This window comes from Balaenoptera musculus, chromosome 4 (assembly GCF_009873245.2).
Source record: "Balaenoptera musculus isolate JJ_BM4_2016_0621 chromosome 4, mBalMus1.pri.v3, whole genome shotgun sequence".
Lineage (NCBI taxonomy): Eukaryota > Metazoa > Chordata > Mammalia > Artiodactyla > Balaenopteridae > Balaenoptera > Balaenoptera musculus.
In genome coordinates this window covers 138,974,433-138,988,149 of record NC_045788.1, presented here as the reverse complement: position 1 = coordinate 138,988,149, position 13,717 = coordinate 138,974,433, and the positions used below count along the sequence as shown (strand labels likewise).

General features: G+C 41.2%; 1 protein-coding gene across 1 annotated transcript in view; it reads left to right on the top strand.

The window, feature by feature from the left end:
- LCA5L (lebercilin LCA5 like) overlaps positions 1-13,717 on the top strand; it is a 42,340-nt gene that overhangs the window by 18,929 nt on the left and 9,694 nt on the right. The window contains exons 3-4 of the mRNA XM_036850496.1: positions 3,798-4,829; positions 10,681-11,195. Coding sequence (XP_036706391.1) covers positions 4,511-4,829; positions 10,681-11,195 — 834 coding nt within the window. The 5' untranslated portion in view covers positions 3,798-4,510. The remainder of the gene's footprint in view (positions 1-3,797; positions 4,830-10,680; positions 11,196-13,717) is intronic.

The following is a 13,717-nucleotide window of genomic DNA, read 5'->3' as shown; positions in this document are numbered from 1 at the left end:
TTAGGAAGCATAGAGGCACCCTGAACATTCATTTATTTAGTCAGTCTTTATTGAACACATTATTTCCCAGGAACTCCTCTAGGCACAGGAGATACAGCAGTAGACAAAACAGTCAAAAATACTGCCATTATGAAGCATACAATTTAATTGAGAAGTCGGGCAACAAATCAGATGAATAAGTAAAATATGTATGAAATTAGACTAGTGATATGTTCTAAGAGGAAATATAAAGTGGGAAAGAGAATAGGAAGTGTTGAAAATGGGTGAGAAAAGAGGGAAAACTTGTAAGTCAAACTACCGTTTCCCACGAAGCAGGACTGAGAATACAGTTAAGAATACAGTTACCTACCCACACAGTAATTTGGGTTGGGAAACATAGACGTAACCATTTGAAAACTAAATGGTCCCTATGAATTAATTATAACTTCACTACAGAATATTTACCTTTAAGAATTAGGATTTTCTGGTTGTAATAAAAGCCAAGAATCTGACAATTTGTGAGACAGATTGTTGAGTCAGAAAGATACATTTCAGTACATAATACTAAAGTCTATCAATATCAGTGCTTCTAAGATAAGATCCAGTGCCCACCAGTAGTACCTGTTGCTTTAAGGCAAGTAACACATAATCCAAAAACTTTCATTATTCATGTTCAAGTTTTCATTAGAAAGAAAGAACAGGCAGGTGGGCCACACGATCTTTTGTTCTGTGCCCCAAATTTTGAGACGCACTGCTCTGCTGTGGCCCCTTCAAATCTTATTTCAGCAGGACTGTTTGATAACTACAACCAAGAATTTCCCAATCAACTGCCAATAACTGATTCACTTTGATAGAGAGAAAGCCTTATAGTGTGTGAAGTATAAAGCAATCCGTATGCAAATGAATATATATAAATTAATACTGGTTCAAAACTTTTAACTTCCTATTATATAAATGTTTACTGATGAGCTCTTAACATTTGCCTTTTGTAATATTATTTTAGGTTTTTTGAAATGTATTATCTTCTTTTTTTTAATATAAATTTATTTATTTATCTGTTTATTTATTTAATTTTGGCTGCGTTGGGTCTTCGTTGCTGCGTGCGGGCTTTCTCTAGTTGCGGCGAGCGGGGGCTACTCTTCGTTGTGGTGTGCGGGCTTCCCATTGCAGTGGCTTCTCTTGTTGCGGATCACGGGCTCTAGGCATGTGGGCTTCGGTAGTTGTGGCTCGCAGGCTCAGTAGTTGTGGCTCGCAGGCTCTAGAGCGCAGGCTCAGTAGTTGTGGTGCACGGGCTTAGTTGCTCCAAGGCATGTGGGATCTTCCCAGACGAGGGCTTGAACCCGTGTCCCCTGCACTGGCAGGCGGATTCTTAACCCACTGAGCCACCAGGGACGTCCCTGAAATACATTATTTTCTTAAAAAGAGACCAAAGAATGTCAGAAAACACTACCATGGAAACTTCATAAATATTACAGTGTGAAGAACCCTCCGCTCAGGACATATAGTTGATTTTTCATACATCTTAGGAACATTTGGTAAAAAACGGCAGGTACGCATTAATTCATTTTAAAACATTTTTGCATGTGTTTAGTTTTTGGTCCGCCTTGTTGTAAAAGCAGAATTGAAGGCAACTACACAACACTGTAGTATTCAGAATTATTCAGATGTATATCTCGATCTTGAACATTCTCATTTCTCATTCTATAATTAAATGAATGTGATACACAAACTTATTGTATTTATAAGCAGCCACCCCTTTTCACCATGGTGCATTCCAGAAAAAACATATCATCAACAGGGTCACATTTTTCCATTAGGTTTTTAATTGTGGGTTGTATTCCTGAGTCATACACAACAGCAAAGAAACTACTATAAACCCTATAATGATAGCAATATAGTGAAATCATGCTTCAAGTGCAATAAAATGGGCACTGTTAAGTATAACAGTTAAACACTAGTTGTTTAAAATATAAATGGTGCCAAAAATCTGAACTATACACTGTCATAAATTTGATATCAAAAACTGGCATGCTAACTATATAGTGAGCATTAATTACATAATTACTAACTTTATTTTCAAATCCTTGAAGGCAGAGTTTGCCTTTTTCCTAACCCCAGTGTCTGGCAGACACTAAATAAATGACTTTTGACTGAACATTTTAAATTAATTAATTAATCAATTAATTAAAAAGAACATTAGATGGCTGGCTTAAAGCCTAGATTTTTAAATAATACACCACATAATCAGAAATCCATATATGTGGAGCCTGCTTACATTTTTTTATTGATAACAATGTGGTGTAGCCTACTTATGTTAATACAAATATACTCTAAAACAATTTAATCAACTTAAAGGTAGTTACAGGCCTGATACTAGTCCTCTTACCAGTTTTTAACAGATCAATGAGAAAACTACCATTTAACAGACTGAATATTCCAGAGAGCTGCTTGATATATGCTTTCAAGGTACATGCTGACTAGGAATAGCCAAAAATCAAACTTGGTTTTATCTTGCTGATGACTCTCAGATTCAGTTTCATGAATTAGAATGGAATTCTCACAGGTGAACCCAAACAAACCCATATTCCGGTTACATAGGTAGAAATTTTAGAACAGTTCTGGGTCCTGGGACTTTCAGAATTCTAAAAATGTTCTCTCTTGGGGGACTTCCCTGGTGGTCCAGTGGTTAAGAATCCGCCTTTCAATGCATGGGACGCAGGTTCGATCCCTGGCCTGGGAACTAAGATCCCACAGGCCTGGGAACTAAGATCCCACATGCCTCGGGGCAACTAAGCCTGTGAGCCGCAACTAAGACCTGACACAGCCAAATAAATTTAAAAATTTTAAAAAAAATTAAAATGTTCTCTCTCTCTGGTGGGTATAATTTGTGTTTAGCCCAAGTAACTCTTTTGGAAACTGAACCACCCTGGGAAGATACATCTGAGTGTATGAGTGACCTACACCTGTGTAACAAATCACCCCAAAACTTAACAGCTTAAGACAACAGTGTGGTCGGCCACCGCTCCAAAAAACTACTTTGATAAGATCATGATTTGATTAAAATTAATGGATTAGAGATAGAGAAAATATGGCATTATATAGATTTTTTCAAAATTAAGTAAATACACATTCTAGAAAGCATCTATTAACCTAAATAAACTAAGTTGTTTCGCATAAAATCCTGTTCTTCCATTTTTCTGCAAGATCACTGTTGGTTTCATAACCTCCTGAGGTCGATTCACACGGAAGTTTGCAGTTTTATAAGTCTGTCTCCCGTTCTCAAATGAACACCTACTGGCTGGAAAAACAACAACGAACGTTTTTTATCCGGTGGGTCAGGAATCCAGGCACAGCTGGGTCCTTTGGCTCAGGATGTCTCGCAAGGCTGCTTCAGCATGTCGGCTGGGGCTGCAGTTACCTCCAGATTCGGGGGGAAGTTCCAAGCTCACCCAAATGGTTGGTGGTAGGATTCCTCTCCCGCAGCCCGCTCGACGGAGGGCCTCAGGTCCTCCCTGGCTGTGGGCCTGAGGCCTCAGTTTCCTGCCATGTGTGCTTCCCCGTGGGTCAGCTTACAACAGGGCAATTGGCTTCCATCAATGTGAGCAAATGAGAGAAAAAGAGAGGGTGATTAAGAAGGAAGTCAGAATCCTTTAGTTACCTTACCTTGGAAGCGACACCTGAGTCACACTCGAGGCGACAGAATTATACCAGGAAGTGGGGGTCAGCGGAGGCCCTTAGAAGCTGCTCCCCACACTGTGTGCGTTCCAAAGACAGCCTCAGAAAGGTGCATGATATCTCCCTTCTTTATCACTCTTCAGGGAAGGAAAAGTGACTGACTACACATGGAGGAATCACCTGGTTGTTTTCCCAGCTGAATGAACGCCTGCAGTTAGGTGACCCTCGGCATCCGGTAGGCAACAGTGAGGTGCTACTTCTGCCTCTTGATAAACTGTGGAGAGGCCTTGGTATCTTCCAGACAATGCCTGATCACCCTTTCCCAAAGCCAAACACACTTCAGACTGAGTCTAAGGAAGCTCAAAGTGGTTCCTACAGAAAGATTCGGGAATAGAACTGGTTTGGGAACTTAACGCATTCTTTTTTTGTTCTAGCATGTATATATATATATATATATATATATGTATGTATGACTGAATCACTTTGCTGTACACCTGAAACTAACACAACATTGTAAGTCAACTATACCTCAATTAAAAAAAAACAAACAGCCAGCCTTAGAGAATGAGACTGTAATTCACTAACTTTTAAATTGTTGTCATTGTCGTTACCTGATGTGATCTTTTTATTTCCTGTGAATATAATCTCCCCAAAGTCCAGTCTCAGGAGTCTTACATTTTAGGTAGAAAAAAATATAAAAACCAAGCTGAAAATTTTTCCAGAAAATACTTCAAAATAATGTGTTGTTTTGTATTCCTAATTATTCATTTATAGTTAAATATATTAAAGCACAGGTTCATTTCAATGTCAGTAGCTATAAATCTAAAGATACTTTTCTTCTATTAGGTTGTTTACTATGTCATTGGCTGATCTAACAGAAACAAATCTAGATGGACATTTCCCCAGTGTGGCCTTAGAAAACGGCAGGAGGTCTGCAAAATGCCAGAGCAGCAGCCCAGGTTTTCCCAGGAACAGCAACGATTCCGATAAGAGTGTTGACTACAGCAGATCTCAGTGTTCCTGCAGAAGTTCAAGTTCTCACTACGATTATTCAGAAGACTTTCTCTCTGAATGTTCAGAAACCGCGGCTAAAAAGAATTACTTAGAGAAGCCTGTAGTAAAAGAAAAAAAGGAGAAGAAAAAGTATAATGTTTCTAAAATCTCCCAACCTAAAGGTAAGAAGCAAAATTTCCCAACCAAGACCAAATTTCTGGTTATAATGACATTATTATTTAATGCACTACTATCTGAAGTGGTCCATATTCAGTTTTACTGTTTTTCCAGATTGTAAATTATAAACATTATAAGTGAATTTTTATAGAAGGAATGGGAAATAGAGAAATTAAGGATAATTACAAAATAACAGAAAGCTAGGCTTAAAACATAAAGCCTAGCCCTCTTGCACGGCTTACCCTCCTGGAACCCCCTAGTGAGGTTAGTTCCGTTTTTAGTTAACAGGTGGACTTGTTACAGAATACCACAGTACTTGGAACTCACTGGCCTCTTGCCTTTCATCTCAGCTGAAGAATCAAGGTTTCAGTCACCAGTGAAATGTAAATATCTGTCTCAGCACCCCAGGAAGATGGTCTTGGCGTCCGGTGAGGCATATTGGCAAAGATACTCTTTAGAAACAAGGATGGTTCAAAAGGCTGTTAATAATGTCATTTCCTTGTGGATTTTAAAAGTACTCCATCAGCTCCTAACTATCCAAATTGGGATTAGCTTTGCAACACCCTAGACCTCCTAACTCCCCGTCCCCTGCCCAGGCGGTGATTATTCCCAGGCAGGCAATCCTAGGCTTATAAATATTCCCTATGTAGAAATAGCTGGAACTCTTTTCCCGCTGTGACCGTCAGAACTGCCCAGTCAGTAGCTGGAAAATAGTTAAGAGCCTACTCTCACTGGAGCACATGTAGTGTCACATTTACCCAGTACCTGCCTCCCATCCCCAGCCTGCCATGACCAGCTCTGCCTGGGACCCCCAGTGAAGATCTAGAATCTTCGATTGCCCTTCTTCCCAGCTATAGAGCAGGGATTCTTCGTCTAAGACCCACATCTGCAAACCCCAGGGAATCCTTTGCATTTTTGTGTGTATTTATTTGCGTTTGTGAACTTTCTAGGGAGAAGGACCCATAGTTTTCATCCAGATTCTCGAAAGATTAACAGCCCTTTCTCTGGAGAGGTGGGAGTCCCGCACATCCTGGCAAGGCCCAGGGCAGAAGACTCTGTCATGGGAAGTCTGTTCGGGCATTTGTAGAGATAATCACAACAGCACATAATCATGGACAGGCTCTACAGTCATACTCCCTCAGGCCACACTTGAAATTTACGAAACTCTGAAAACCAAACGTTTTTTGTATCTTTGGCACCAACACTGATTTGGCAACAAAAACCTGATTTGAACTGACATGAGACTGATCTTTATTTATTTCACTTTGCGTGAAATATAATCATATAAATTTCACTACAAAAATATTCACTACAAAAACAAAGCGTGATGTCCCCAGCCCTACTGGGCGTACTTTGGAAAATACTATATGTGCATCACAAAGAATAAACCCCCCAAAATTCAGAAACAGCTTGGCCCCAGGGGTTTATGACAAGAAATCCTCAAACGATATACTACATCTTACATGGAGTCTGGGCTTTTGTGGGACTGTGTGAGAATGCAGTTAGCATTTATAAAACCATTTCTACAAGAAACGAACTGTATTTTGAGTTCTAAGCACCTTATAATTTGACTTTTAAAAACTGATTCCTCGTTTATTTATGCCACAAATATTTATTGTGTCCTTTATGCAAGATACCTGTTCATAAATTGGGAGCAGCCTAAATGAAGTCACTTCACAGTGGACTAGAGCCTAAATTCCATGATCCGAGTGAGGGCTTGCTCTCCCTTGGGTACGCTTTCGTGTATGAATACTCTGAAACTATTTTAAGTAAATCTTGGCTGCATCATTAACCCAAATTATATGTCCCTGAGGATCCTTGTACCGGTGTCTGATGACCTTAAAACACTCATTGTAACATCAAGCTTTGTCACAGAATGATGAAAGTGTCTCTTGGTTTATTCTTTTATTCTTTTGTTCTCTCCCAGCTCATGTTTTACAAGTGGTTGCCAAAAAAATTTAATCGGCAAGTAATTGATGAATTAATGCTGGGGTAATGTAATTCTAACCCAAAGCAAAAAGGCGTTACGTTTTAGCCGGTGCAGTCCGTTCTCCAGTGAAGGTTCAATTTCTGTTCAGCTTTCTTATATATAAAAGTAGACCTCTGACCCTCAGGGGCTGGTAACACTGGATCAGGAACCACCACTACAGACCCAGAATTCACTCAAGAATAATAACATCAGAGATTATTTTCAATTCCCATCTTAGAAAAGCAAGTTTTATAGCAGAAAAACATTTCATAGAGAAAAATTATAGGGATAAAAAGAGGACTTCAATATGATAGGATATTTGCTCTGGTCAGATATTGGAGATTTACTTAAATCAATGTAAATAGCGAGCAATATATTTCTATAATTTGATTTTCAAAACATGGTTCTTTCTTTCTTTTGTAGAAAAATGTACTTTCAGAATTCCTTCAATTATATATCCTTCCTTGATGTGTTTTGTGTTTAACACAATGCTAAAATATGTGATAGTCATTCAAAAACTGGTACACAAAAAAGAAGTTATTTTACTGCATTCAATTGTTCTGGACAGCTTTTGCCCTGTTGTCTTTAGTCAGGGGAAGGTGGAAGCCCTACGGTGGGGTTGAGGAGATGCCCTCTCCACTAATGCCAGGGCTCTGGAGAACAGGAAGGGGAAAGGCCTGCCTTTGAACCTCTTCTTACCCTGGTCCTTGAAGGAAGTGAGCTACGTCTTTTAAGGTGACCTGGAAGAGAGCGAGAACACGGCAGAGGGCAGAGCCAGCGCCAGCAGGGACATGGCTCAGGCTAAGTTCCAGAACCAGATTGAGGGTGTGGACGACTTCGGGAATGGAACGGGACCGAGAGACCAAAGAGGAAAGTGGCCAGGAGACGGGCCTACGACGGGGCCAGGGAAAATGGGGGAAGAGACAGCATGGGTACAGCAGTGAGACAGGAGGACAATCGTGCTTTTAAGAGGAGGGGCTGAGGGTGAGGACACACCTGGGGAAACGGACGGGCTGGAGCCAGTGAAGAGACGAGTGCGGGGCTGTCCTTAGGTCTGTTTAAAAGAGCACAGTTCAGGGCTTCCCTGGTGGCGCAGTGGTTGAGAGTCTGAAGTCACTCGTAGTGGGAAGCACACCTGCTCTTAAGCAATGAGAAGAGTCCCTTTTTGGCTAACATGGACTTAAATGTACATGTTTTTGGTGAATTAAGTGTTTTAGCTTAGTGGTTTAACAATTAGTTATCTTAAGAGTAGCTTAATCATTCAGCTAAATCTGCCTTATTTTGTGAAATGGGACAGAAATTGTAAGCTTTACCATTCTTATGTATAGGTTAGGATAATGAGATATAAATCTTTAAGGATTAAACCCTATTTCAAGTTTCCTAACCTTTATTATTATACAAGTATGCATGACATATATGGTATGAATTTATTCTACATCACTCAAATGCAAGTGGGATATTTACCTTTCTGAAGCAAAACAATCTGGTTCTTTCTCTCACATGCACCCTCTAGGGTAGATAAGACATTGGATCTCAGTCATGTTTGGGGAATGAAGGGAGTATGGGGGGCCTTACACAGACAAGGACATTTGGGGAAGGGTCTCTGGCCCTTCCATCTTCACCACGTCTGTGTTTCTTGTCCAGGCCCGTGTGATTTTTTTTTTTTTTATAAATTTATTTATTTATTTATTTATTTATTTTTGGCTGTGTTAGGTCTTTGTTGCTGCACGCGGGCTTTCTCTAGTTGCAGTGAGCGGGGGCTACTGTTCGTTGCGGTGCGCAGGCTTCTCACTGTCGTGGCTTCTCTTGTTGCACGGGCTCTAGGTGCGCAGGCTTCAGTAGTTGTGACACGTGGGCTCAGTAGTTGTGGCTCACGGGCTCTAGAGCACAGGCTCAGTAGTTGTGGTGCACGGTCTTAGTTGCTCTGCGGCATGTGGGATCTTCCCGGGCCAGGGCTTGAACCCATGTCCCTTGCATTGGCAGGCGGATTCTTAACCACTGCACCACCAGGGAAGCCCGGCCCATGTGATCTTTAAAAGGCCGACACCTCCTGTTTTCGAAGCGCCCAGGCCCTCGGTGCACATCTCGACCTGGGGCCTTGGCCAGTGCCCCGTGCCCGTGGGGTTTAGTCCCCACTCATGCTGACTCTGCCCTCCCATCACTCGAGTCCAGTGTGAGGTGGGGACACAAGCCTCCAGTGCCCATGGAACCCACCACCCCTCATCCCTCCAGGCTCAGGAAAATCTCTTTCTCCTCCACGGTCACACCACCCAAGAGCTGGAAGGCATTACAAGTTGGGGTCAAGTTCAATCATGCTGGACATGGTGTGGAGCCTGAGAGCCCTCACCCACCCCTGTTTTCATCCAGCCTGATCCACACTGCCTGGGTCTAGAACTCCCCCAGCCAGTGCCCAAGGTACTAGAGTGTCCAGCCTGATACAACCACAGACACCTCTTCTCTGGCCTTCTAGTAGGTGTCTTAGAGTCTGACCTCTGCTTCCCAGTTTTCAGTGTGCTCAAAAGTCTCTTCCAAGATACTCAAATATTCAACCATAGCCCCTACTCCATTGTTCCCAGTGGGAAAATAAAAACCTCTGGAGGCAGAGTTGTAAAGACAGTCCATTGGTTATTGATTTGCTACCGATCCTATGATCATTGTGAAATCTGTGTGGTCTGTCATGCTCAAGATTCACGTGCTTTATCCTCAGAAAGCGTCTTCTGTTTCTCTTGACTCGTTGTTTCCACCACAGTTAGAACTGCCTTTCCCACCACCTAGACCAAACACGCTAAGCCATGTCTCAGATGATGTGTGCACACTTGGCCAACAGCTTAGGGTTAGGACTCCAGTGACATTGGCCACTAAGAGCCTTTCTCTCTCCAGGAAGAGGACCATTTTTTTTTAGATTCTAGAATCCAGTTTCAATCTCTCTTTCTCAGAGTATAGATATACTAATATGTGCACATGCACACACACATATATTTACATACACAGATGCACATATGAATATCATACAGATGCACATACAATGCATATGGGGCAGTGACAAAGGCACATAGACGTGGGTCTGTCTCACCACTTACCAGCTGTGTGCCCATTGATAAGTGACATCACTCAGCACAGTTTTTTCATCTTTAAAATGGGATAATAATGAGGTTACACATACATTTGACATACTCAAATTCAGTTACATAAGCTTCATGTAATATCATTTAGACTCCCAAATACAAACCATCTAACTAGTTAATTTAGTGCTCACCCAAAAGTAACAGAGGAAAAATTGGTTGTGTTGGGTTTATTGAGAGATGGAATCCTTATATGAATATTCTAAGCAGTTTAATGGCTTTTTAAGGTTCTTTTTAAATATATGAGATCATCATATATATAACATTAGGCTCTAATGTTACACTCTAATTGCCTTGTAATGTTTTGTTGGAAGAATTACATCAGATAATCTACATAAAGCATTTAATTCAATGCTTCACATATGGTAAACCCTTAGTAAATGTTATCGATTATTATGGTTTTTAGTATACCTTTTATGATAGAAATAAGTACAGGTTTTAGAGTCAGAGAAGACCTGGTTTTCAGCTCATTTTATGTCACTTTGTGGTTATGTAACCTTGGACAAATGACTTATAATCTCCAGCTATAAAATAGACTACTACTGACCTTAAAGGATTGTATTAAATGAGATACCTAAACATAAAGTACCTAGCCTAAAGCATGGGTATTTATTCAGTGTTAGTTCCTTCCCCTTCTAGTTTGCGTGTGTGTATGTATATGTGTGAGGGCAGGGGGCAGGGGGTATTACACACCCCTGCATATTTACATATCTACATATCTATATACACATTACTAGTAACAAACTGGATTATCTGCTTACACAGGCCAGAAGGAAATCTCGGGGGAGAAAAAGCACAACTGGAATGCACCATTTTTAAATTCTCAGATCAGCGTGGCTGCCCAGAGACGAGATGCCATGGCTCACCGCATACTCTCAGCGAGGCTTCATAAGATTAAAGAACTGAAAAATGAAGTAGCTGATCTACACCGCAAACTGGAGGCCACAGTCATAGAAAACCAATTTCTGAAACAACTCCAGCTTAAGCACCTGAAAGCTATAGGAAAATATGAGAATTCACAAAATAATCTACCTCAAATTATGGTTAAACATCAGAACGAAGTAAAAAATTTAAGGCAGCTACTCAGGAAATCCCAGGAAAAGGAAAGAGCCGTGTCTGGGAAACTTAGAGAAACAGATAGCGAGCTGTTGAAGACTAAAGACACCTTGCAGGCACTGCAGAAACTTTCTGAAGACAAAAATCTTGCAGAGAGGGATGAGCTTACTCAAAGATTGTCTGTTCTTACAACAAAAATGGAGGGAAATGACAAACAAATACAGGTCTGTATTTCAGAGGTCTAGAAACATTAAGTTTCCAAAGTTAATAGAGAGAGGGTGCGCATTCATCATATATGCCTGTGGAATGAAGCACTACCAGCTGCTGTGCTGAGCAAGAACTCACAGATGGTGGTGTCTGATGGGGAGGGGGCGGGGAAGGGGAAGGGGAGGGCCACAGGAGAGAGAGAAACAGCGCCTTCTGTTGTGCACTGAGCGAGAGGTCCTGTGGCTGTGTTACCCAACCTAACTCGGGTCCGCTTGCCCGCTCACAGTAAAGCCAATCTACTGACACCGGGCTGTAGTGAAGGAAGGTGTTTATTGCAGAGCACCAAGCAAGGAGTCCAGGCAGCTAGTGCTCAAAAGGCCCAAACTCCCTGATGGCTTTCAGGGAAAGGTTTTTAAAGACAGGGTGAGGGAGGGGGGACGTGGGCTGTGTGATCACCTCGTGAACACTCTTCTGATTGGTTGGTGGTGAGGTAATCGGGAGTCAGCATCATCAACCTTCTGGTTCCAACCCGACTGCGGTCTCCATGCTGGTGGGCAGCATGCAGTTAACTTCTTCCACCTGATGGGGTTTCAGTATCTACAGAACAGCTCACAGGACATGGCTCAGAATATTAACTGTAGCCCCTGAGGAGGGACTAAAGGTCCTTGACTTTGTTTAATGACTAAACTGTTATTATTTTGTCTTTCTTGACTATTTGCCTTTCTTTCTGCATTTTCTCATTTCTCTGATTAAATTTACACTTTGGAACTCAGGAAAGGCCTAAGAGGATAAAGTTTTTCTACAGACCAGAGGCAGGCGGAGGACATTGCTGGGGTTGGGGTGAGGGGTTCTGTCCCGGGAAGGCCCCGTGTGGTTCTGCTCAGCTACAGCTGGGCTCATTTATCTGGAAATGACCGTTCTCTCAGGCAGTCCAGCTGCTGAGGTCAGGGGAGTTTGTTCACATGCTGAAGGGGGTTGTGCTGTGCTGTGTTGTGGGAAACCTCTCCTAGAAAGCAAGCCTCTACTCCAAACTGCCTTCTTAAAAGGCTACTTCCCTAAACCCTGAGTGCATCTCCTCGCCACCCCCCTCCTTGTTCTCTCCCTCATCAGTCTGTCGAGACATTTCTAATGTCCTAGAAATAGAAAATTTCCCCAGGTAATATTCCGGGGGACAGATAGGGAAAAGGAATTTAAATAATTTTAGAAATGAATAGATAGATATTCCTCAAGGGTGCATGGTGGTCAAAAGCCTGGGGATTACATTGCCAAGGGATGATTTGGGAGAACACTCTGATCATATTGAGAATTCTGCCTATTTTACATTAGGTAGTTTTGGTCTCTATGGACATAAACACACATGGAAGTAATTTACTGTTTAATTCCCTAATGGTGAGAGACAAGTATTTTCAATGATCTTGAAATAATAATAAGATGTGAAGTTCATTTCAGCCACTTTTTTTTCTGTTATTTCTTTTTTGGTAAAACCCTCCTCTATTTTCAAAGAGAATTTTCTCACATAAAATGGATATGGGAGCTACAGGAAATAATGAGCCACCTCATTTTTCATTCATGTAAATAGTGTACCAAACTTCTAACATTTGGCCTTTCAGGTAGGATTGGATCCATCTTAGCATCTGTCTGTCATGTGAAAGTAAATGTATTTGTATCTCATCTACATATTTTTTACACAAACATGTTTAAGTAGCTCATGTTTTTATACTACAACCAAAACCAAAAAGAATTTGAGAACTAATCAGCTATTCTCTTATCGGAGGCACTTGGTTGTATGGGAAATTTCATTTGGTTGTAGGGCATTTGGTGGGAGAAAAAGTTTGTGGGCCAAAACATGTCGGTATTTTTTTTAATGTTAATATGTTAGGAAATGGGATTTTTAGCGATTATTTCGTCCTATTAGCTTACCATATTTTCCACTTTAATGAGAAAGTATTAATGTTGTAATGAGGGAAACCACACTTTATGGAAAAGAAGGAAAGAAAAGGCCTTTTGGCCAAGCTCCTGTCAAAGTCCCGCTCAAACGGTTCTCCAGTAAAACAGTTCTTGTTCCACAGAGAAGGCGAATATGCAACAGTGAGTCCTTCGTATTTATAGATGGTTACTGTGCTAAGTCAGTCGTTTCATTGGCTTATAATCCATCCACGTGGTGTGGCTCTGTGAGACCCCATCATAACTTCCCGTCTCAGTTATCTGAGAATCATAGTCCGAGCGTGATGGTCTGCACTGACGCTGGTCAACTCTTTGGCAAGAGAGACTTGAAAGGTTTTCACGGAGTGCACCATGCCAAGTTAGCGGTATACTTCATTTCAACAGAACTGCTTAGGTTTAGTTGTAAAGTATAACGTTGATTTTATTTATTGATTTTTCAGGATCTGTTCCAAAATTTTTTTTTACCAAATTCCAGAGTGTAAAAAACATTAGGCTGGAAACATGATATTTATTCCCTAGAGTTGGGATCTGGAATTTTTTGGCTTTTTGTGTGTGTGGTAATATTTAGTTCTAATATGTGTCCTCTAGATAAGCC